Source organism: Dreissena polymorpha, chromosome 10 (genome assembly GCF_020536995.1).
Source record: "Dreissena polymorpha isolate Duluth1 chromosome 10, UMN_Dpol_1.0, whole genome shotgun sequence".
Classification (NCBI taxonomy): domain Eukaryota; kingdom Metazoa; phylum Mollusca; class Bivalvia; order Myida; family Dreissenidae; genus Dreissena; species Dreissena polymorpha.
This window is the reverse complement of record NC_068364.1, coordinates 85,764,299-85,791,524: the sequence shown is the minus strand read 5'-3', so window position 1 is coordinate 85,791,524 and position 27,226 is coordinate 85,764,299. Positions and strand designations below refer to the sequence as shown.

At 36.1% G+C, this 27,226-nt stretch overlaps 1 protein-coding gene across 1 annotated transcript; it reads left to right on the top strand.

The window, feature by feature from the left end:
* LOC127849294 (uncharacterized) lies at positions 1–27,226 on the top strand. Its single transcript, XM_052382013.1, has 10 exons — positions 1–26; positions 380–519; positions 3,939–4,049; positions 4,690–4,800; positions 6,197–6,396; positions 16,355–16,607; positions 17,259–17,372; positions 17,843–17,869; positions 24,132–24,164; positions 26,928–27,226. Exons 1-10 carry the CDS (start codon positions 1–3, stop codon positions 27,068–27,070), a joined length of 1,158 nt encoding a protein of 385 aa, XP_052237973.1. The 3' UTR covers positions 27,071–27,226.

The window sequence follows — 27,226 nt, the reverse complement described above, 5'->3', positions numbered from 1 at the left end:
ATGTTTCGTAAACAGGGCCGACGACTGTGAGAAATATATTAAAACTTGGAGGTGATACATGAACTTATATTGGGTTGGCGATAATTCACAGACAGTTGATCTAAACGCATCGGACTTAAGATATTATTTGAGCCTCGTTCTGGGAAAACTGGGCTTAGTACATGTGCTTATAGTGTTTTCCCAAATTGGCCTGTGCATTCCGAAAGGGAATGTGAATTTTAACAAAGTAGAGACTTTTTTCAAACGAAAAAACTCGGTACATGTAAAACCCAATGAGCTTGTGCAGACTACACAGGCTCACCTGGGACAAAAGTTTACTCACATGCATAAATCATAAAGCACAATTTTGAATGAACCGGTCTAATTAAACATTTTACAGGAGCGTTTCCTCCTGGCTTGGTCCTAATACTCAAGACAGTTGGAGTGCCCAGGTACGAGTGCGGTGTTGGAGGGAGTCGTCACTTCCCAAACCAGACTTCTCGAAGACTGGGACTACCATACAATCTTCGACTGAATTGGGTTAGTTTGAACTTAACAGGTCGTTGGACTTAAACGGTTGCGTGATTGATCTAATTGCTTACTCTTCTTTTTATAAACAAGAACAGCCATATTTAGGTCGATACAGATTGCTTTTCCAATGTACGTTAAACACGTATCATATTATTTAAGCCATAATATTGGTTTCTTGTGTTTTTTTCAAGAAAAAATAAAAAATATATAAACAATACTTGACCGTGATTAATGCTGTAGCAAATTATCAAAGATTATGATCTTGAACTGTGAAAAAGCTTTTGTTACATAAAGGCATTATACCCGACTGACCGATTAATGACCTAGCAGAAATTATAACAAAGTAGTTTATTAAAAGGTCCTCATTAAGCGGGGTCTATTTTAAAATTGCCATATAAATATCTTCAATGAGCGACGTATATAAGAAAGTCGTCATAACAATGTCTTCATTTAGCGGGATCGATTACAACATTGTCATTACAATGTCCTCATTTCGCGGGGTCGATTACAACATCGGCATAACAATGTCCTCATTTCGCGGGGTCGATTACAACATTGTCATTACAATGTCCTCATTTAGCGGGGTCGATTACAACATTGTCATTACAATGTCCTCATTAAGCGAGGTCGATTAAAACATTGTCATTTCATTGTCCTCATTTAGCGGGGTCGGTTACAACGTTGTCCTTACAATGTACTCATTTAGCGGGATCGATTACAACATTGTCATTACAATGTCCTCATTTAGCAGGATTGATTACAACAGTGTCATTGCAATTGTCTTCATTTAGCGGGGTCGATTGAAACATTGTCATTACATAGTCCTCATTTAACGGGGTCGATTACAAATTGTCATTACATTGTCCTCATGTAGCGGGGTCGATTACAACATTGTCATCACAATATCCTCATTTAGCTTGGTCGATTACAACATTATCTTTACAATGTTCTCATTTAGCGGGGTCGATTACAGCTTTGTCATTACATTGTCCTCATTTAACGGGGTCGATTACAACATTGTCATTACAATGTCCTCATCATCGGGGTCGATTACAACATAGTCATTACAATGTTCTCATTAGCGGGGTCGATTACAACATTGTAATTACATTGTCTTCATTTAGCAGTGTCGATTACAACATTCTCGTTAAATTGTCGTAACAATGTCCTCATTAAGCGGGGTCGATTACAACATTTTTATTACAATCTCCTCATTAACAGGGGTCGATTACAACATTGTCCTAACACTGTCCTCATTTAGCGGGATCGATTACTACATTGTCATTATAATGTCCTCATTTTGCGGGGTCGATTACAACATTGTCATTACAATGTCCTCATTTAGCGGGATCGATTACAACATTGTCATTACAATGTCCTCATTTAGCGGGATCGATTACAACATTCTCATAACAATGTCCTCATTTAGCGGTGTCGGTTGAAACATTGTCATTACAATGTTCTCATTTAACGGGGTCGATTACAACCTTGTCATTACATTGTCCTCATTTAGCCGGATCGATTACAACATAGTCAATACAATGTTCTAATTAGCGGGGTTGATTACAATATTGTCATTATATTGTCTTCATTTAGCGGGGTCGATTATAGCATTGTCGTTACAATGTCCTCATATATATATCATATCAAAGGCGTTATTACGATTTCTGTTTCAAGCGGCGTCTTACACTCTGATAAACCACACTCTATATATCTGAGCTCGCGTTCAAATGCGCCATTTCATGTCCTTAAGTCCTGCATCGAGCATCTTCCATAACAAAGAAGTTAGACTTTTCAGAGAAGACACTTTCTGCATATACTAGATTTTTGTTTACAAGAGACTTAATTTAGTCGAAAAATTCCACGAAAGCGTAAAGTGTCGTCCCTGATATGCCAGTGAGGACTGTAGAGGCTAATCCGGGAAGATAATTTCCGCACATGCATTAAGCTCCGTTCTCATAGCATGAGGCTCCTGTTAGTCATAATAGCATCATTAGACGGCTTGTAATACATATAGGATCTGGCACAAGTTGTCATATCAAACCATATTTTATTAAACGAGTTCAGGAATTGTGTTAGTGAACGAGCCTTTGGCGAGCTTACTAACGAATTTCCTGGACGAGTTTAATAAAATATGGTATGATATGAAAACCAGTGTCAGATCTTTTTTATCACATGCTTTTAACGAATTTCCTGGACGAGTTTAATAAAATATGGTATGATATGACAACGAGTGTAAGATCTTTTTCATCACATGCTTTTAAATGAGCAAATTAAATAAATATTTATGCAAACATAATGATAAGTCCCGAATGGTGTTTACATTTCGTGACGTCATTTGACGTTGCAACATCATTTCAGCAAAATAACAAAATGCTATTGTTCAATTAACAAAAACTAAGCCAATGAAAACGCTTAAAAATGTTGTATTACACATGTGTAATATACAAAATATGTAATGGTTGTATTACATGGCAAACAGGGTATAGCATGTGATAAAAAGTATTATTATATACCTGTTTAATGCTTTTAACAAAATACAGGTTGTATCAATCGTTGAAATAAATTCCGTATTATGCTACTCGATGTTTTCCGATTCCGTATTACCATACTAGCCGGACTACTTTCTTCGACCCATTTAATGACGTCGCATTACGCGCACCGAAAATAGGAAACCCCTATTTCATATTACGAAATAGTGTACGTAAATATATTACATAGTCAATCGTGTAACGTCTATTCTGTGACGAAACACAATAGTTTTATTAAAACTCTCTGGTATTTAACACATGTCGGACATGGTGTTTTTTAACAGTAAACTATTTGTTAAAACCATCGAAGGAATGCAAAACGTATTTCGGAGTGTGTGTTTATCATGCATAAATGTAAATTTCAAAGGGAATACAATAAAATAGTATTTTTAAAACTAAGTTTCGATAAAGACATGGAAGAATAGAAGTGGAAGTGCATATCGTTAACGTTTTTGTTATAAAAATTGGATTAAAGTTGTCAACTTAATTGTTATGAACATTGGATCACTGGATTAACGATGTCATTTAGGTAAGCGTGTCGGAAACCTGTGTTTTCCCGGTTTAAATGTTACACGTTAATTCACATAAACTGTATTCATATGCGTCTTGAACAAACTATGGCATACCGTTTTAGTCATTGTTTTGTCAGTTTTGTTAAAACAAAAAAATACAATTGTTAACAGTTTTCGTTAGTTGTTGTATATAATAAAAGAAATATTACGCTATTCAATTGTTCCAAGAGTTCGTATCAGTCTCGTGGCTTGTGCTATTTTGCATCACACTCAAGGCTCCGCCTCTCGTGTGATACGTCATCACACAAGCCACTCGACTGATACAAACTCTTGGAACAATTGATTAGCGTAATACTCCGTATGTACAGCACAATTTCTGTTTCAGCGGCTGATTCTTATAAGAAGATAAGCCATGGTATTAACGGTACACCAAATCTCGTGGTCTCACGCATACAGTTTGATCTAAACGGAACCACGTTATATGCCGACTCAGTAGGTACGTTGTTGGCAACTGATTGATTAGTCACATTGAATTTCTAAACTTTCAACATGTTTTGTGCAATATAATAAATTATGTAAAATATATGCATAGTAGTATTGAGTAAATACAAATATATTCTATTTACATTTTGCATATAGTGAATTCTAAATAGTTTCTTAGAACTTATGTAAATCAAACAAGTCAAACATGGTAAGAAAAGTTAATCTCGCGGTGATCCTGTAAGAAACACTGGTTTACAAATATTTTATTCATTCTTTGAGCATGTCAAGTGTAATTTTAATGAACATGGTATGCTGCAGTATAATTGTAAACAGCACTTCAAGTGAGTCTTTTGTGTCCTCACTTGTGGTTTGGATATGATACATATATGACGTAAAACTGGAACTAGCTTTTAAAACCAGTGGCAAATAACAGTGCAGAAGAGGAAAAGTACCGATGAATGCTTTATTTTTTGTTCTGTGAATCAAGTTGTAACTGTTTTATGTATTTTGAAGTAATGAAGCTCGACTGAATTTTCAGAAATTAAATTGTTTTCCATTGGTTATACAAACGGAATACTATAAAATAAAAACGCTTATGAGTCTTGAGGGTAAACAATTTTGTCTAACCTTTTTTATTTGTACCATTATTTCAGGGTCGGCTGGGGTCATCTATCTGAACGAAATATACGCTCTCAACGGTTACGTTGTGTTTGGGTACGATTCTTCAAATATCCAGGTTTGGGCGCCGTCAGACATCTATGGACGTAAGTGGAGTATTGAGTGGCATATAACAACTTCAACAATTTTGGCGCAATTAGAGTATTGAGTGGCTTATTACGAGTTCAACTTCAGTTCTATGGCGCAATTAGAGTATTGAGTGGCGTTTGACACCTTCAGCGCCATGGCGCAATTAGAGTATTCAGTTGATTATTACAACTTAAGCGCTATGGCGCAATTAGAGTATTGAGTAAAATATTGCCACTTCAGAGCCATGGTACAATAAGAGTATTGGGCGAAGTATTACAACTTCAGCGCTAAAGAGCGAGTATAGTATCGAGTTGAGTACCACAATTTTAGCACCCTGGCAAATAAGCTTAAAGAGTGAAGTATTAGAACTTCAGCGCTTAAGTGCAATAAGAGTATTGAGTGGAGTATGAACATTTCAGTGCTATGGCGAAATAAGCGTATTGAGTGGAGTATGAACATTTCATACTATGGCGCAAGCAGAGTTTTGAGCTGAGTATTACCAATTAAGCGCTTTGGCGCAAGTAGAGCATTGAGTGTAGTATTACCAATTAAACGCTGTGGCTCAATACAAACATTGAGTTGAGTATCACAACCTCAGTGCTATGTTGCAAGCAGGGTATTGAGTTGAGTATGACAACTACAGCGCCCTGTCACAATTGCATTATTGAGTCGAATGTAACCACTTGTAAACAGCATTGTGTTCAGTATAACCACTCCAGCGCTATGACGTAATTCGAGTACTAAGTTGAGTATTACCAGTTCAGCGCTATGGCACAATAAGAGTATTGAGTGTAGTACTACCAATAAAGTGCTGTGGTGCAATCACAATATTCAGTTGAGTATAACTAAGGAACTGTCTGTCTCCTGTGGACTATTCATATTCCGGCTGTTTCATTTAAATGTTGTTGGTTTAAATAATATGCTATGTGCTTATAATAGTTTGATGTGTGCTTGCCATAATATGATGTGTGTTTGTGATGGTAGGTTGTGTGTTTGTGATGATATGCTGTGTATTTACCATAGTCTGCTGTGGGTTTGTCATAGTATGCTGTGTGTCGTCATGGTATGATGTGTGTTTGTGATGGTACTCAGGAGACAGACGAGGCGTTCCATATATAACCACTTCAGCGTAATGGCCCAAGTAGAGTATTGCATGGAGTATCACAAATTCAGTGCTATGACACAATTTAAGTATTGAGTTGAGTGTAACCACCTGTATAAACAGCATTGTGTAAAGTATAACCACTCCAGCGCTATGACGCAATTAGAGTATTGAGATGAGTACACCCACTTTAGCGCAATAGCGCAGTATTAACATTGAGTTTAATATAACAACTTCGGCGCTAAAGCGCAATAAGATTATTGCGTGGCGTATTGCAATTTCAGCGCTGCTGGATCTTTTCATATTTTCAGGCCTTGTTTACTTGGGGGACGGCTACGGGATTCTTGGTGAAGCAACAGTGGCTGACTTGCAGCTCTATGCATGGAGTAACCAGACTCTTCCCTACAACACTAGCGGTAATCTGAAACTAAGTTCCACCCAGAACGGAAATGAAAAAATACTCGACTATGAACCGGCCGGGAACGAAAACCAGATCTTCACTCGCTCTTGGGTAAGGTGTTTAGTTTTAACCTTTTTTAAGCAATCAACAGACGGATGCTTATTGAATCGCTGTTGAGTCCGTTTCCTGGGTACACTCATTTCTCTTGGTGTCTAACAGAGAGGTCGAAAGAACTCTTCCACAGTGGGGATCGAACCCATTACCTTCCGGTAGCTAGGCGTTCTTCATATCCTATTCGCAACGGCTACATTGGTGCATAGTTTCTTGCTATTTCAATGGTAATAAATGGTATCTTTCCGTGTATAGAATATAATTGGTTAAGCTATGCTCAGCGAATTCCTTTATTAATGGTCACAATTTGTTTAATATCCATTCACTGATGGCATTCTTTTTACACTCACATACGAAAATAAATAAAACTATGTGATTAACAACAGTCAAGTTCACTCTAGTTTTAATATACTTTTCGTATGTGTATTGAATGTAACACTATAAGCTCAAATTTTTACGCAGATTTGACCATCACCACGCGCTGTAACCCAGGGTTTTTGGCCTTGGGCGAAGCCCTAAGGTCATAGTAATGATACAAATTTCTGAGACAGTAAGAATTGGCTGGCTGCCAAAACAATCACGAATGAATTAATTCCTATAAGTCCGATTTACCACTTGGCGGTCATTCATGCGCAATCAAAGAAGAGGGACCAATACAAACAAATAGGTCCCTGCAAAGAAGTTCTCAATAGCCCGCATTGTAAATACAGAACATCACTATATAACATGACAGTGTCATAAAACGTGTAAAAAATATTATTGAAGCACAATTGCTAAGCATTGGGTACGACATAGTTTTAATTATTGTTTGCATATTCATGCGAGAATAAGTTCCTCACTTGACGGTTTAGGCCGAAAATATACGAGTGTCTACGGAGACAGTAAGAAGAATTTTTTTCTGATAATTATTTTTAAGGTATTAGCACTCTTATGAACTTCGTGCAATATCGCCTTCTTTCGTACATATCCGTGTTTCCGAACGTTATCCGGGAATGTGCGGAAAACTACGAATATTCTATAAATACGCTATGAAATACTTAATGTAGGATCCGCTAAATACAATAACAACAAATATGGCCGACATTGTACCTGACAGATTTGATCGTTTAAAGAAAAAGCAATTTGCTATATTGAAAGAGAAAGATTAATAAACGTGTTATTATTATTCATATTAATGTGACTGGAGTTAATGACAAACGTCAACTAATGCATGGCAGTGTTGATATTTATGAAGAAAACGATTCCTGGAAATACGAATGTCAAACGCTTGAAAATTTTGACCACTGTGAAGAATAACGTTTAGAACCTGTGTCACTTACAAAATTTAATATTGTTGGTGAGCTGTAAAAGGGGATAAAGTGGATTTATGCTTGTGTGATGACTGTAGCCATGTGAACGGGTTATCGTACCGCAAAACCCATCACGTAAAGAAGAGTCTTCAACTTTTCAAGAAAGGAATGCCTTGTTTTGCTATCAACACAAAGCTCGGAACAGGAAGGTACATGGATTATGCAATATTTTTTTTCAAGTATAACATTCTCATTATTCATAATTGGAGTAAAGTAGATTTTTTAGGAAAAGTGCACCCTGTCAGTGATTTTTACCACATAATCAGGCTCATATTTGCTTTCATTTTGAAAAAAAAATGCCATGTAAGGAAAAAGTTGTGTTGTAAATGCATGGAAATCAAGGACAGCATATTTGAATTTTATGACCAAGTAATGTCCTCAAACAAACAACAAAAAAGTATATTATGTCCCAAATACTAAAATTACTATTCTGAAAATGATATGCCAATGACTGCTACTTGTGTGATCACCTAAATTATGAATTATGGTTATTCAAATTAAAATGCTGCATATTTATTATCTTTTCAGCAATGATCAACAACATTGGTGGTCCAGGAACGGTTAATTACTTTTTGTCAACACTGTATGTTCCAATGATGAATTGAACTTAAAGAAAATGGAAATACATGCGGGAAGGACGTACATTCATCAAGTTTCAACTATCTTCTTTATAGCAGACAGGCTTATAAGATGGAAACGAAGTAGGTATTTCACTGATTTATGTGATTGTTAATGTAGAACAAATGTTTTAAGTAATAAATAGAATGTAACGTTAATATTCAGTTTCCTATCCAGTAGGGATAATACATGTATTTGGTATTAACATTCGGATGAAGAATGTATATATGTGGTGTTTACACTTACTTATTTATCCAGTTTAAAAGGGTGTATCATATAAAATACTTGTAATGACCTGCTATGTCGTGAATGTCTGAATAAATAAAAACGATGACGCATATCATAATGGATTATGTCACACTTCTCATGAAACACTAATGTCAGTTCTTACTCCTATACAAGTGCTTGTGTATTGGACATCTGTATATGATTGTTTTGTTAAATAACATGAAGAAAATGTTGTCAGTTTATAGAAACAACTTTAAGAAGGCTTATTGAAGCCAAATTAATAAGAAAAGACCAAATATTTTTATTTTAAGAAATAAAAATGGTTAAAATTATTGAAACACAATTTGCAATTATGCATAATTTTGTTCGACTGAAACTTATTGAAGTTCTTATGAACCTGCCTGAATATAACTACATGTACTAGTCAAATATCAACTTCAAAGGAACAATGGTGTTATTTGCGTCGCCCTGGAGGGCGGCGACTAGTATGTAATGCATTTTTTTTTCGCTTATGGGAGGAGAAGTTATTTTACGGATTAATGTATATATTTTTGTTTTAAGAATATCTTGCATAGTGGTGATTTTTTGTGTAAATTAGTGTAAATAAGGACTGCATTTGTGCATATTTCATTTATTACAACATTTATTGCCAATAAAGCAAAGCTTATTGTTTTAATTAATAACTGATCCACAACTGATCACAGGGGAAAGATCACAGGAACTGGGCAAATACGCGAAACAAATGATGTTTTGTATAAAAACAAAGCATAATCAAAATATATTTATTTTGTGGTTTTTCTAATTTGCTTATTTAGTGGAGAATCAATGTAGTACGATATTTGACGACCTATCGCGCAAGCAAGTTTATTGGAAGGCGTAGTGGTACGAAAACGTACAATGCATTAGTTTATTAATAGACATATAATAACGATCGCTATACACAACTTCACCAAATTGCAGTACATATGTGAATGTCAGCCGGAATAGCTCAGTTGGGAGAGCGTTAGACTGAAGTTGTTTACGCAACAGTCATCTAAATCCGGGTTCCGGCACGAACGGAACAGTTCGGCGGCTGACAATTTTTTCAGTCAGGTTAATAAATATAATAAAGCTTTATTTTATGTAGACATTTTAAAATCCATTTTACTACAATTGGACATTTTTATTAAAATTAATGGACAACGTTAATTAAAATTTCTTACATCACTTAAATATCTTATAAAAAATACACGTGTTTTATATTAACAAATAAATGCAAACAACACATCTATTATCCATGTATTTTTATGGTTGTCTATCATAGGCCTATCCCTACCACATAAAGAGCGCAAAGCGCGACACGTATTATTGATTGTAACAATGAGTTGCGATAAAGGAAGCAGCCGCTTATCAAGGAGGAGCTCTGTCCCAGCAACCCGTTTCCCTAGAGTCAAGCACTCCTCGGAGTTTTTTTTAAGAACCACATTTAGAGCGCGAAGCGCGACACGTATTACTATCCAGTTGGTATGGGCCCTTTAGCATTATCCGACCATTACGTCTATAGTTATCTTCCTTAGAATTTGAGAAATTTTTAAATCCTTGTTCGATGTCCAAAATTTTATCCGACTGTTCACAAACTTTCACAGGTTTTTTTTTATCAATGAGGACCCAACCTAAACTCTATATGAGCAATATCGGACCATAAGTCTAGAATTATGTCTCTTTGAATTTAAAAATAAAAGTGAAAAACTGCTTGGTTAGGTGATTATGTCAACATTTTTCATCAGATTCTTTCCAAACTTACAGTGTCTTCATATCAATGAGAATTTTTACGTCATTTAAAATGAGAAATATCGGGGCAATAAGTCCAGAATTTTTTCTATTAAATTTTACAAAATAAACAATTTCCACTTGTTCAAAGATTTCACAACTTTCGTCTGAATCTTTCCAAACTTGTTAAGTGTTTTTTATATCAGTATTACTCGAACCCTATTGAAAATGATGAATATCGGAGCAATAAATCGATTATGATCTTTTACTGAATTTCAAAGTTTTGTGAAATGCAGCTTCTTTATACAATTTACAGTTTTCATTCATTTTTTCCCCAAACTTTTACAGTGTTTTCATATCAATGAGTACTCAACCCCTATCGTAAATGAGCAACGTAAGAATAAGTTCAGAATCATCTCCCCTTGAAGTTGAGAAAAATATGAAATTACGCTTACAAGATGAAGCAGATTTTAAAAAACCTACCGGTACACAGTTCTGTTCCATTAATGAAAACTGCACACGGATACCAGTAAAAAAAGGAAACCAATTTAAATAAAATGAACTAAAAAATATTTGGGAGTTACAACACAAAATCATAGATAATGGTTATTTGGGGGTTATAACACAACATCATAAATAATGGTTATTTGGGGGTTATAACACAAAATCATAGATAATGGTTATACCAGTATCTTTTTCTATTTTGTTTAAAATAATCGGCCAATATATTAATATTTACAGTAGAAAAAATCGTTCCATGTAACTTCATTGAGTGCCTTTTACACTGAAATTCCTGACGCCCTTTGATGCTTTGCATCAATACTTATCTTGTCTTTTCAGTGATACATTGTATGCTGATTACCTGTGCAGGAGGAAAATGAAACCAGACATATTATGGACTCAAATTCAACTCGTAAAAAAAGCTAGGAACTTGCAGTCACTGATTGTTCTTGTTTGCAGTCATGTGTTCAATGCTGCAACAACATAAATCTTATAGCTGGCTCTGGACTCAACCTTATGCATCTTAAAATGATCTTTTAACGCGATGGTCTCAAGAACATTTTTATAATGAATAACGCTGACGGTCAGCCCAGGGTCACCAATGCCAAGCGTCTTTTGGAGACACTTATTCCAACCTGTCGAAGTTCTTCAAAGAACTACCATGACAATCATGTATTTGTTCTGTTTGTCATAATAAGTTTAATGTTTAGTATCACTAGTATCACTAGTCATTGATAAATTGATAAATCTATTTTTCTTTAAACATGTTTGATTGAATGATTAAATGTGCCTTGTTACTTAATTATTAATGTTCTTATTTCCCTGTAACATTTTCAAGTCTTATTTATAGAAGAACGCATTTCACGTGCAATTTCAAACTAGGTTATCAAATTTTACTGCACTGAGTAGGTTCCATCTCACACATGATATATGAGATGTATGTATGTTTATATGTTTATGATTTTATTATAGGCTTTTCCTCTTTTTTTATCTATTTATAATAATTTTTGAACATTTAGCTCATCTTTATGATCACATATAAAAATCTCAAATTCAGTATGGCGTTTCTGGAAAAGGGGGGTTACCTTGATTGTAAAGCGGGAACTTTTCGTTTTCACTGGTGAACCCTATTTTTAGCTTATTATTATAAAGCCTATTATATATGAAATATATATAGTGGAGCTATCCTACTCACCCCGGCGTCGGCGTGAGCGTGCAAATGTTAAAGTTTGCGTACCACCCCAAATATTTCCTATGTCCCTTGACATATTGCTTTAATATTTTGCATACTTATTTACCAACATGACCCAAACCTATAAACAAGAGCAGACAACTGTATCAAGCATTTTGTAAGAATTATAACCCTTTGTTCACTTAGAATATGCATATTATTAATGTTAAAGTGTGCGTACCACCCCAAATATTTTCAATGTCCCTTGACCTATTGCTTTCATATTTTGCAAACTTCTTTACCAACATGACCCCAATCTATAAACAAGAGCAGACAACTGTATCAAGCATTTTGTAAGAATTATGGCCCTTTTTGCATTTAGAATATGCATATTATTGATAAATCTATGTTAAAGTTTGCTTACCACCTCAAATATTTTCAATATCCCTTGACATTTTGCTTTCATATTTTGCAAACTTTTTTACCAACATGACCCCAATCTATAAACAAGAGCAGATTTTGTGTTTAGATCTACTTGACTTCTAAAGTATCAAAGCTATTGCTTTCAAACTTCAAATATTTTCTTACTACCATGAGGGTACTGTACCTGGCAATGTAAATTGTACCTTGACCTTTGAATGACCTTGACTCTCAAGGTCACAAGAATAAATTTTAGTTAAATTGCCATAACTTCTTTATGTATAATAAGATTTTATTCATAATTTGACAATGCAACACTTACCTGAATACCACAATGGACTCCACCCAAACAAAACAATACCCCACGCCCCAACCCAGAATCCCTTCACCCCCCCCCCCCCAAAAAAAAATATATATTTTTTTTTTCCTTTTATATTTTTGAAAGAATGTCTAATAAATGACCACACCCACATTATACCCCCGCTAAACCCCCCCCCCCCCCTACCCAACCCCAATTTTTTTTTTTCTTTGAAACATGATTAAAAAAACAACAACAAATATATATTTACTTTATTTTTGAAGGACCATCCAAACATTTAACCCAAGCTATGTCTATCAAACTTGAAAAAAAAATCTTATTAGTTTGTTTTATGTCTTTACAAATGTTCTATAGATTGTTGAAAATATACCTGAACTATTACCTTGACCTTATTGAATAATTTTAACAATTTCCCCATGATGGCTTATGTTATACTGTCAAGCACTCGAATAGTCGAGCGCGCTGTCCTCTGACAGCTCTTGTTTTCTTTATTTTTCATTCAAGCATACATTGTAGATGATTTATATGTTCGAAGATTGTAATTTCCTTTTGCTTTTGTAATGTTTTTTATGCCCCCTTTCGAATAAAAGTGGGCATATAGTGATCGGACTGTCCGTCTGTCCGTCTATCCGTCTTTCCGTCACACTTTGCGTTTAGGTTTCGAAAAATGCTCATAACTTCTATGTCCCTTGAGATATAATCTTCATATTTGGTATGCATGTTTATATGGACAAGGCCTTTCTATACGCACAAACATTTTGACCCCTGTGACCTTGAACTTAGGGTCCGCGTTTAGGTTTCGAAATCTGCGTTTAGGTTTCGAAAAATGCTATAACTTCTATCAAAGCGTTTATAGGGGGCGTATGTCATCCTATGATGACAGCTCTTGTTTGACAATTTATTTTAAAAAAGACTCGTGACTAGAGATTGCATTTTTTCTCGTTTTCGAAGGATGATGACATCACTTGTTTGTTAATTTGTATGCCCCCCTTCGAAGAAGAGGGGGTATATTATTTTGCACATGTCGGTCGGTCCGTCGGTCGGTCCTATCACCAGATGGTTTCCGGATGATAACTCAAGAACGCTTAGGCCTAGGATCATGAAACTTCATAGGTACATTGATCATGACTGGCAGATGACCCCTATTGATTTTCAGGTCACTAGGTCAAAGGTCAAGGTCACAGTGACTCGAAACAGTAAAATGGTTTCAGGATGATAACTCAATAATGCTTACGCTTAGAATCATGAAACTTCATAGGTACATTGATCATGACTGGCAGATGACCCCTATTGATTTTCAGGTCACTAGGTCAAAGGTCAAGGTCACAGTGACTCGAAACAGTAAAATGGTTTCCGGATGATAACTCAAGAATGCTTACGCCTAGGATCATGAAACTTCATAGGAAAATTGATCCTGACTGGCAGATGATCTCTATTGATTTTCTGGTCACTAGGTCAAAGGTCAAGGTAACAGTGACTCGAAACAGTAAAATGATTTCCAGATGATAACTCAAGAATGCTTAGGCCTAGAATCATGAAACTTCATAGGTACATTGATAATGACTGGCAGATGACCCCATTTGATTTTCAGGTCACTAGGTCAAAGGTCAAGGTCACAGTGACTCGAAATAGTAAAATGGTTTCCGGATGATAACTCAAGAATGCATACGCCTAGGATCATAAAACTTAATAGGTACATTGATCATGACTGGCAGATGACCCCTATTAATTTTCAGGTCACTAGGTTAAAGGTCAAGGTCACAGTGACAAAAAACGTATTCACACAATGGCTGCCACTACAACTGACAGCCCATATGGGGTCATGCATTTTTAACAAACAGCCCTTGTTTCTTTATTCCTTTTGTCACATGTTATAAACTATCATATTTGTATATATTATGCATTTATCTATTAATACATACTAAAAAAGTGTTGTGTGTTCAACATTTGGATGAACGAGAGTGAATTTTGTAAATAAATGGTCCACAAAAAAATGGAGGAAACAAATTTGGGGGATTCAAAACTGAAAATGTACGGTGAATTGTATTTAAACTTTAATGATCAATGCAGAATACCACAATACTTAGAAATATGCGAAGAAAGAAGAGAAAATCAACATGTCAACACCCTCAATCTGCGCAGAAAGCGTTTACTTTTTCATACAATTTTCTTTTCTTTCATTTTAATGAATGCTGTTAGAGTCCCGGTATAGCAACGGTACATAAGAAAACCGGCGCTCTGCCGGAATGCCACCGGCATTCACCGGGGCTCCGCCGGGGCATTACCGGCGACGACCGGGGTGAAACCGGGGCGTTGCCGTAGCTCTGCCGGGGTCTGATGCCGGTATAGACACGATGAGTGCCGGCGGTGTTACGGTATACCGGGGCTCTGCCGGGACGCTGCCGGCTTTCACCGGGGCACTACCGGCGACAACCGGGGCTATGCCGGCATGCTGCCGGCTTTCACCGGGGCACTACCGGCGACAACCGGGGCTTGACCGGGATAAACCGTTGCCAGTCCGGATTGACCGGGACTCTGCCGGGCTGTTGACCGGCTTCAACCGGGGCGGCACCTGGAAATAGTGTGACTGCGTTAAAAAGATGTCTACGCTACGAATCATCCCGGTCCTCGCCGGTCGACCGGCGTTAGCAAACCGGGATGGACCGGGGCTCTACCGGCAAAAGTGAGACTTGGGCTAAAGTGGATATTCTTTTGTATACACAAAGAAAGTATGAGTGTTTCCTGATCTGTTAATTATATAATAGAAAACTATTTTATGCTATTGAAAGGTATTTATTTGACGCCAACAATAACATTTTTTTGCGGCCGTGTTGTTGTTGTATATCTTCACCGCCTATGTAGACGAACCTCTACCAGATCTGTAGAGTTGAACAAAAGGTTATCGTTCCCACAACCAGTATCGTGTTGTCTTCCACCGTCTATGTATACTGTTGTATATACACAACTATTTCTTTTCTTGCAGTCTCTGAGCTTCTGCACTCAACCGCTAGGGTCAATCCGTATAAATTCGGACAAAGGGAGAAATTCGGACAAAACATCCTAAATGCATTTTACGTCACACTTAACCTAGCCCCAGGCCTTCAGCGCCTACAGCGCTTTGATTAATGTATATTGTAGCTGCGCTATGGCCCACTAACCATGATATTATTCCTATCACACCGTATAGAGTCAATAAAAAGCTGTGTACTTAATGATAACGGGATAATCTCTAAAAGTGTGTGTTAAATCTTCAACGTACGATATTTAAAATAAAAGTATCCAATTAGTGTCAGCATTTCCAGTCTTTATTATATGACTTATGCTTGTGCAGTAACATATTGCAACATACTAGTATGAGACGCGGTCTGGAAATACATTGTTAAAGCCATGTACGTAAAGTGTCGTCCCAGATCCGGCTAATTATGCACACTTTCCGCCTAAACTGGATTTCCGTATAAAATATGCCTATTTTAAACGATAAACATAAAAACGGAAAGTGTCGTCCCTCATAAGCCTGTGCAGATTTCACAAGCTAAAATGGGGCGACACATTACGCGCATGCATTATGCCCAGTTTTCGAAGAACGCGTCTCATATAATCCAGATTCAATCATCGATTAGCCCCAGCTGCGGCTACAGGTTCCCCGGTACGGGGGCATTGTCCTACACGGCTACTGCTTACGACAAGCCGTGCACATATGGCGGTATGGTGTACGCCTACACCACTCAGGCTGCTCGCTTCTGGCAGCCGGGCAACGCTAATGGCGCCATGGTCTGCATTGCCAGCTGTCTGGGAACTGCAATCAACAATCAGGCGTTAAACGAGGGCACCGCAGTACTGTATTCATGGGAACTGGGTACGTTGGTGGCTCTTGGTTAATGAATTATTTTCGGTATCATTGCATATGTATCGAAAAATTAAACTGCATGATAAAACTTATAATTTAACATTTCATAGAAGCTGTGGTAAGTTCGGCTCGATTGGTCATTGTCGGCTCGGGTACTACTAACATGTACTCCGGGTACTCTTATGTGAACCTAAATTAGTCGTTGCTTGCTTTTTTTCCCCAAATAATTATGAAGATATATATGTCGATATTCTGTTAAATGACCTTTGTGTAAATGAAACTTATACTACAAAAGAGGATGTTGAGGCAGTTTTTTTTTCGAAGCGAATTCTGTTTCGTATTCCATAGCGCGTTTTACGACATCGGAGTTTTGGCGGGAATAAAACTCGGATACAGTCTAAATTGGGCGGATACGTGTTGGTATATTGTCCGTACCCGGGGTACATTTAAGTATACCTAAGAGTACCCGTGGTACATTTGAGTAGTACCCGAGCCGACAATGACCAATCGAGCCTCAGTTCGGCATAAAATAATACAATTTTTTTATGATAACTTAAATAGCATTCGATTATTTTGCAACATTACACAATCATATTTGATTGTAAACGAACATGTTGACATCCGTAGTTTATTGTTTCACTCTATGTGTGTTCTATGCAGATGTTAACGAGTGTCGAACTAATCCGTGTAAGAACGGAGCCACGTGCGAGAACTATTTCCATAGTTACGCCTGCAAATGCGCCCCTGGATACGCTGGCATGCTCTGCGAAAACGGTATGGACAAATATAACTGTGCAAAATATGAGTATGCTGTATGAGTATATACAGGCAAATAAGTTCAGTGACGTTTATGTGTGTGACGAAATAAGTTAAAGAATGTTGCAGAAATCGCATGAAGTACAATAAGAATTTGGTGATATCTTTTCACGTTTTGGTAAATTGACAAAATTTAAAAAATTGTTTCAGATTCGCGAACTTTCGTTGTAGTTATTTTATTTGTGAAGTAGCAGTAATACTGAAGATTTACCATGCTCTAAAATATACATTATATGCATCTGTTGACGATTGTAAAACCTGAAATTACAAAGCGTTGCAACGCGAAACGATTGAAAAAATTGGAGAGTCCGGTTTGTGTCGTTATGTTTTGTGATACTACGAGGGTTGCTTTTATATAGTATAAAACACATCACTCATTGTATGAGCACGGATGGCCGAATGGTCTAAGCGATATACTTTCATTCCAGGGGACAGTGGATCGAGCCCAGTTGATGGTAACTTGTTTTCTTTCTTTAATTATATTCTTGTTTTCTTAACTGGAGCTTTTAAGATCCAATGTTTACATTTATCAATATAAAGCATTTAATGACAAACTTCAATGAATGCCAAAATCTGTGAAAAGGCCCCATTAGTGAGAGACAAAGATATGGAGCGAGTAAACTAATTATCCTACTTAACACAGAATCTACAATGAGTGCCAAATAATATTGCACAATTCTTAGGATTAGAGATTAGATTTATCCACAGATCTTACTCCTTCTTTCAGCATAACGTCCAGTTATAACTGTAATGGGGTTACTCAAAGTTAAGTGGGTTTCGAAATTTTCATTTGGGCAAAAAATCAACACGTGACATCCTTTATAACATACTAGTACTTAACATAAGTCATTGATTGAATGCTTAAGTTGTCTTAGTTTGTTTTTAACTGTAATACGAGTGATAATTGTATACTTTAAAAGTTTATGCCCGTCGTTCTTATCCTCATATGTATCATGCAAACTAGTGTGCAAGGTGCAAGGCACTTAGACAGGTTTACCAAAGTTAAAACTATGTTTATGTGTCCCGTGTATGTTTCGTCCTGTATCGTACATGTAAGATGGCATGAATAACGCCACGTCTTTAAATTATCACCACATACAACGTTTGTTAAGCTTAATTATGCCCCTTGGTATAAAGAAAGGTACCATTTTTTAAAAAGGCACATACACCCCAAATTGTCAATGCCATCATTGCGCTTATTTAGCTGATGCACATTACATATCATATAACTTTCACGCATATCAGAACATAAACATGAGACAATAAAATATAATAAAATATATATATTAATACGCATAACCATTAAGCATTATACAATAAAATCGGTCCGCACAACTGTATATCGGTCCGCACAACTGTATATCGGTCCGCACAATTGTATATAGGTCCGCGACTGTATATCGGCCCGCACAACTGTATATTGGTTCGCGCAACCGTATATCGGTCCGCACAACTGTGTATCGGTCCGCACAACTGTATATTGGTCCGCACAATTGTATATCGGTCTGCACAACTGTATATCGGCCCGCACAACTGTATATTGGTTCGCACAACCGTATATCGGTCCGCACAACTGTGTATTGGTCCGCACAACTGTATATCGGTCCGCACAAATGTATATCGGTCCGCACAATTGTATATCGGTCCGCACAACTGTATATCGGTCCGCAAAATTGTATATCGGTCCGCACAACTGTATATCGGTTCGCACAACCGTATATCTGTCCGCACAACTGTGTATCGGTCCGCACAACTGTATATCGGTCCGCACAACTGTATATCGGTTCGCACAATTGTATATCGGTCCGCACAACTGTATATCGGTCCGCACAATTGTAAATTGGTCCGCACAACTGTATATCGGTCCGCACAATTGTATATCGGTCCGCGACTGTATATCGGCCCGCACAACTGTATATTGGTTCGCGCAACCGTATATCGGTCCGCACAACTGTATATTGGTCCGCACAATTGTATATCGGTCTTTCACAATTGTATATCGGTCCGCACAACTGTATATCGGTCCGCACAATTGTAAATTGGTCCGCACAACTGTATATCGGTCCGCATAACTGTATAATTATCGGACCGCACAACTGTATATCTATGCAAACGAGTTTAATATTCTATATTAAATCCTCTGACCTTGAATTGAAATACATGTTAATCAATACATATAGATGCAATTGGAAAGTGTGCAAAATTGTCATCAAATCTATAGCCTAGTTAACAAGTATTTTTTTATTTTTCAAACGGTACCTTTTTTAAAACCGAAAGTAGGTTTTCTATACGTATACGTCCATTTCGACAAACGCGATTATTTTTAAGTTTTAAAGCGCAAAAGACTGATTACTACCTTGTAAACACCAGATAAATTCTAATTGGCATAGATAAAATTTAATCTATAGCCTAGTTAGTAAGTAATTTATTATAATTCATACGGTACCGCTTTTAAAACGGAAAGTAGGATTTCTAGACGAATACGTCCATTTCGACAAACGCGATTTATTTTTAGTTTTAAAGCGCAAAAAAGACGGATTTCCACCTTGTAACCACCAGATATATTCTAATTGGCATAGATAAAATATGTTTCTTATTTATACTTCAATTTACTATGCCAAATAAGTTGTGTGGCTTTAAATATTCTCTATTCTTTATTCATAATTTCTGTAATCAATTGGTTATAAAACCTAATCAACAAACGAGTTTTTCATTTACAGTCCCGATAAGGTGATTCAAATTTTGATTATATGTTTGAGTTATATGTATTATCCTTTATTCAATTGGAATTTTGTTACTTGTCTATAATTAAATACTTGTGGAGATTACTACTTATTCCTCCTCTAGTTTAAACATATTTATTTCTTATGACATGTACAATTTATACAGATGTTACACAATATAAGCAGAAAAGGATTGAAACGAAAGAAGCAAGTTCTTATAAAGTTTCTCTCCTTAGAATTCATATTTACACATGGAAGTGGCAGTGTTTAAAGACTATACATTTCATGATATATGCCAGTAGTAACAAGACGGGATATAAACATTTAAAAAGGTGAGGTGATCAAGGTAGGATGAAGGATTTTGGTTGTGGGTCAATGTCAAATAAATGCAACGTCGAGTCGGGATCGGATTTTTATAAGAAACGCTAAGATTCGGTGATGTATTGTTGGACACAAAAAAAGATAGTAGAGTTATCATCATCGTTTAGGGATGTATTGCCAAAGAGGAGCGTATCAAGGTCTACAGGACTTATAATTCCTAAGACATTGTTCATTAACTTTGTCCGTATTACGCTATAATAAGAACATGTGAAGAAGAAGTGGAAGTTAGACTCAAAATCTCCACAGCGACAAAGAGGAGAATCAATAATATTTTTAGCGTAAAGGTGCTCATTAAGGGAACTGGATTTGGTCCTTAATCGCGTGTGAATGACTTGAGAATGACGTTTACCTATGTAATAGTAAGATGGTGTTATAACTTTATTTCTGTTAAGTTTAGATTTAAATGCATTCAACGATTCACTATTTTTAACATCATCTGGTAGGTTATTCCATTTTCGTGTGACTGCGGGTACGAATGAATTGTAGTAAAGGGTGGTTCTAGATTCGGAAGTACGTAAGTCATTAGCATTGCGAAGATTATACCTAGCAACAGATCCAACATGTTGGGGTACAAGGTCGGATAAATACTGTGGGGTAATCGAATTTTGCATTTTGTAGAATAATATTAATTTATGTTTATCATGGCGGTCCTGAAGCGATTCCCAGTTAATTTCCTTATGCAGGTCAGTTAATGAAACTAGTTTAGACGATCCACAAGCGATTCGCGCTGCTTCGTTTTGAATTTTATCAATTTCGTTTTTTTCCGCTTGGGTGCAATTGTCCCATATCACATCTAAATATTCGATAAGAGGTCGAATAAACGATATGTAAATTATTTCAAGAGATTTCCGATCAAGTGTGAACCTTAGTTTTCGCATAATATTAATTCGGTTCCATGCTTTTTCTGTTATGTATTTAATATGGATGTTCCATTTACAGTCTTTAGAGAGGAAAACCCCTAGATGTTTGTGGGAACCGACCTCTGGTATTTGTTTAGACATCATTGTAAACGTACATGGATTTGGACTTATTCCTCCTCTGATAACGTCTCTAGAGTCGAAATATTTGTCCTATATTTGATTACAAACAAGTCTATTGCGCGAATTTTAGATAACACAGTCCGGACATTAGAACGAATAAATATTGTAGTGTTTTCCCAGGATTGCAAAAGGACATGGCGCATTAATTTCAATAATTGCCTAAGACTGGTGAACAAAGGAACAGCGATAGTTCGATTCTTACATAGTACGATAATAATACCAAACAATTTGACCTTGAATACCGTAAGCATTCGTGTGTGTCATTATGTGAATCCCGTCTGTGCAACAATCTGACATTCAATACCGCAAGTATCCGTGTATGCCTTTCTGTGAATCCTGTCAGTGAAACAATCTGATCTTAAATACCGCTAGTATCCGTGTATACCATTCCGTGAACCCCGTCTGTGAAACAATTTGACATTGAATACCGCTAGTATCCGTTTATGCCATTCTGTGAATCCCGTCTGGGAAACAATTTGACCTTGAATACCGTAAGAATCCGAGTATGTCATTATGTGAATGCCGTCTGTATAACAATCTGACATGGAATACCGCTAGTATCCGTGTATGTCATTCGGTGAATCATGTCAGGGAAACAATCTGATCTTAAATACCGCTAGTATCCGTGTATACCATTCCGTGAACCCCGTCTGTGAAACAATTTGACATTGAATACCGCTAGTATCCGTGTATGCCATTCTGTGAATACGGCCGTGAAACAAACTGATCTTGAATAACGCTAGTATCCGTGTATGCCATTATGTGAATCCCGTCTGTGAAACATTTTGACCTTGAATACCGCTAGCATCCGTGTATGTAACTGTGAATCCTGTCTGTGAAACAATCTGACATTGAATACCGTTAGTATCAGTGCATGTCAGTCTGTGAATCTTGTCTGTGAAACAATTTGACCTTGAATATCGCTGGTATTCATGTATGCCATTCTGTGTCTGTGAAGCAATCTGACATTGAATACCGCTAGTACCCATGTATGTCATTCTGTGAATCTCGTCTGTGAAAAACAATTGAGCTTGAATACTGCTAGTATCCGTGTATGCTCGATATTCTGGACAAGTGCCGAATATCGATGTCAGAGCTGGCTCGACATTCGATTCAGCTCGATATTCGGGTCTAGTGCCGAATGTCGATGTCAGAACTGGCTCGACATTCGACCCAGCTCGGTATTTGGGACTTTTGCCGAATGTCGATTTCAGAGCTGGCTCGACATTCGCCCCAGCTCGATATTCGGGACTAGTGCCAAATGTCGATGTCAGAGCTGGCTCGACATTCGCCCAAGCTCGATATTCGGGACTTTCTCCGAATGTCGATGTCAGAGCTTGCTCGACATTCGCCCCAGCTCGATATTCGGGACTTTTGCCGAATATCGATGTCAGAGCTGGCTCGACATTCGCCCCAGCTCGATATTGGGGACTTTTGGCGAATGGCGATGTAAGAGGTGGCTCGACATTTGCCCCAGCTCGATATTCGAATGTCAAATTTCGATTGTCGATGCCAGTGCCAACTTCACGCACCTATGTTTTGTCAACTATTAAATGATGAATATTTGTACAGTGGTTTAACGCATTTTAAATATACAGTGATTTCTTGACGTACTTCATGTATCGGGTAGGGAATTCAACATACAAATACTGATATGTAAGCAGTAAATCACATATTCGCCATCATGTATACTGACAGATACTCTATTGGTGCAATACTCTTTACGCAAACTTAGACCTCACAGGTTCATATCCAAAATGTTAATTACAAATTTACCTAGTTCAATGTAATTTATGTTTTTATGACCATTTTATTGTTAATCTTTAAATATATTTTGTTGCATTTCTCTCTGTTAAGTTTTTTTTAAATACACAACACACAATTGAGTAATAAAAATAGACAAATTCTTTTTATTTACGTCTGTCTTAGTTGTTGCTGTAAAGCTGAGCATCATATAATATAAATCACGCTGTGTAAAGATTTTTGATTTATAATATTAAAACAGTTATTATTATAAAATACATTTTGCAAAAAATGTTTCCAAAAAATTCAATCAGAATTCTGTTCTGGTATTCGAATTTAAACCGTTCGCTTAAAGAAGACTTGCATTCTATTCACACCATTCGGCCACTGAAACACAGATTTATTTTGCACAGAAGTGTTTGAAAACCAGTCACCGTAACCTAGCCATGCTAAATACTTCGACCTAAAAAAAGCGCATTAAACCACCGTGCAATAACGAATATTTTTGACAACTGAGAAATAAGGACTTTATAACATAATAAAGCTAGAACTGTGTTCGATTCCTACACGTATACCATTTCAAAAATATGCAATCGGTTGAATATTTGTTTTAATTCTATTCTGTGTGAGATGGCCTACAGTGTTTATTAGTTTATATTATTCAAAAGCACTTGCATAATATTGTATAAAATATATTTAGGTTAGGACGGTTCGCAATCATGATATATAAAAAGGTTATTAATTACATATTTAATATGAGGTAATTATTTTAAGGTGTTCACCAAAAGTAGCAAGATATTAATACGGGTATGTATCTCTGTTTACTTTAGAAAGATCATCCGAAAAAACAGGCCCGTCGAAAGGTAAAATCTTTTCGTTCATGCCATAAGTTTCAATTACTAGGTTATATTATAATACATAACTTCTGTTTAGTGATATACAGCGTTTGTACAGATATTTGTTTATGGAAGATAATTATCCGTTTAAACATCAGACACAATATAAATAATTAAAATATTTTTTCTGACTTATGTCGCGGAGGTTTTTTCTCTGCATATCTTAGCTGCATAACCTTCCTATGCACGAAGACAGTAAAACTATATCAATAAGATGATTATTTTGTTAACCTTAGTGTTATTCATAACACACCAATTAGTCTTTTCTCTAAAACGATACCAATTTTCTCGTACAGACCAAAAAATGATGCACATATCATCTCAGAACTGTGGGGATTTCCAAAATGCGATGTCTTATTTTCATAGAAGGGTTGAACATTGAACATTAAGTTTGGTGACACATGACCCAGATTTAAAGCCAATATTCTGACTAGTTATATCATGATTTAAAAACAAAACAACTAGTAACTATGGACACACATAACCCAAAATTGACATTTGTAGTGATTTTTCTAAAATGTAAACATTCTGACCAAGTTCAATCAAGATTGGGCAAAATAAGTCGCCTCTTAAGTGGAAACGAGCTACTGTTGACAACGCGAAATGTTAGACGCCCCTTACCAGGGGGGGGGGAGGCATGCTTATGCGAGAGGTGACTTGGTTTAAGTAAGGTTAGTTGGAAATGACTTCCAAAACGGCGTCGTTTTGATGATTTGCGCTAAGGAGGAACTTGTATTTTCACTCGGTAAGCAACTTTATTTTTATATTTCCTAAAATGAGTAGTCCCTCTCGGCTCTACGGTGTTAATAAATTTAACGTATTAAATGGCGTGTCGACCTTATTCTATGTTGTAGAATATGTAATTAGGAACATTTAAAAATATTTAAAATTTAGGAGAACTGAGTTACCATTCCCAATTTGAATGTAGAATAATTATGTCAGAAAGAATCCTTTGACTGTAGATACAGACACAGGAACAAAACAAAAACATTTAAAGCTGATGTTTGTATTTTTTTTAATAAAGCCTACATAAACAAATCTATAAGTGTTACCTTATTACACTTTTCATTCCGTATATGTCACATATGTCAAGCTTGTTTCTTACGTTTTTATAGTCAAATAAACCATTATCTGTGTTATGTCATTTATTCTCACGATGTCCCAGCATACATTTTAACTTAGTTTACTCAGCACTTACATACATGTACATGATAACAATTCATTTGGGTCGGAATAAATTCGTTATGTATTGGACACATTAACACATTAGCATTACTTAAGATAAGCAGGCAATTTAAGGAACAAACGAAAAAATCTATCTAGGTGAACCAATATTTTATTTCCTCAATACAATAGACTTAAATATATATTCAAATAAGTATAAACAAGAAATAAAATACATGTATATATTGATCACTTCAATATCAATATCAATATAGAAATCATATCGTGTATTGCATTTGCACAAATCTCTCTATTCACCACAAGTTCACTTTCGATTCGAGATTATGATACATTTACCAACTACAAAAGTATGTTGTGCAAAAGTGTCACATCAAAGTAACATACATGTATCAGCATCGTTGTGGAAACGAGTTCACTGTGTTTGTTTTCAATAAACAGTAGATATTTAAGTTTGCAATTAAAAATATCCACTGATATGCATCTTCTAAGCTCGCGTCACTTATTCCAAATCGCTTCAGGTATTCCGAATCGCAATAATGGATGTATTTTTGTCTCATCAACTTGCAATAGTATCAAACCGGCTTTACCCTTTTATGTTTTTGATTACACTTATATTGCACGTGTATGAAATTGTTTTGTGTGTTTTACTGGACTGGTAGTTGGACATATTCTTTTCTCTCGTGTGTTATGTGTGTGTTTTTATGTATCTTTCGCTTTCTTAAGCGGTACACACTTAATAACGATTTCTTTTTTAATCTTTGCATCCTCAACGTCTTTAACTGGCGTCGTGATAGCTGAGAAAAGTAAGCATAGTATTCCGTTTAGTAAGCACAGCATTCTATTTAAGGCATATCAAAAAATAAGTATGTTCATATGTGTTAACATAAACATATAAAAGTTCGTAATTTCCGTCAAATGTCTTATATTAAGCACACTATATGTTAGCGTAAAATATGTGAGAATACATTGAAATTTTTATGTCACCTTTTGACCTACAACTTAACATTTTTTTTAAATATATGTTACTTACTGGGTCAACTGCAAAAGAATAAAAAATAAATATACTCTTGATCTGTATGAGAAAACGTTCTTCAAAATATTCGCATTAATTTGGAATTCATTCACGACAGTTATTTCGTGTAAAACTGTCTAATATAAGATTAAACCATTATGTTTCGGCATTAAATAAATTAATAGATATAGCAACACATCCAGAAAATAAAATAAGTGATTGATTTGTGTTACATTTTAACGTAAAAAGCGCAAATACTGTTTATTATAAGAGAGAAAAGTATTCGTTTATCCAAAATCGCGAAAGTCAAAAAATAAAACCAAACATTTGAGGACGGTTTTCCTTCAATAACTTTTTATTCAAACGTCTCCGCCCTTGAAACAAAAAACCGAGAGAAGCATGAACACAGAAGAGCCAAAAAGGCTTATTCATTGGACAAAAATATATAAATATAATATAAAGTTGATTACTCGTACTTCTGGGTTTTCTAAAAACTGTACCAATGACTAAGCTGCCCCTGTGTCTACTTTCAGGTCTGACAGTTGGCTTGCCGGTTGGTTTAGTCGTTAGTCTCATCGCGATAATTTGTTTGTCATTTTTTGTATTCTATAAATCAAAACAAAAGATGAAAACAGGAAATAATGATCCTGTTCCCATGGAAGACAAACATAAATAAGAACACTCATCTGCAAAATTTGCATAGTAAGCACATTTATAGCTTATTTCAAACAAATACAGTAACATATTTTGTGTAACATTAAAATGTTTGAATAATAAATTGTTATTTTCTGTGTATCATTTGTTCGTATTAAGTATTTACATAATGTATAGT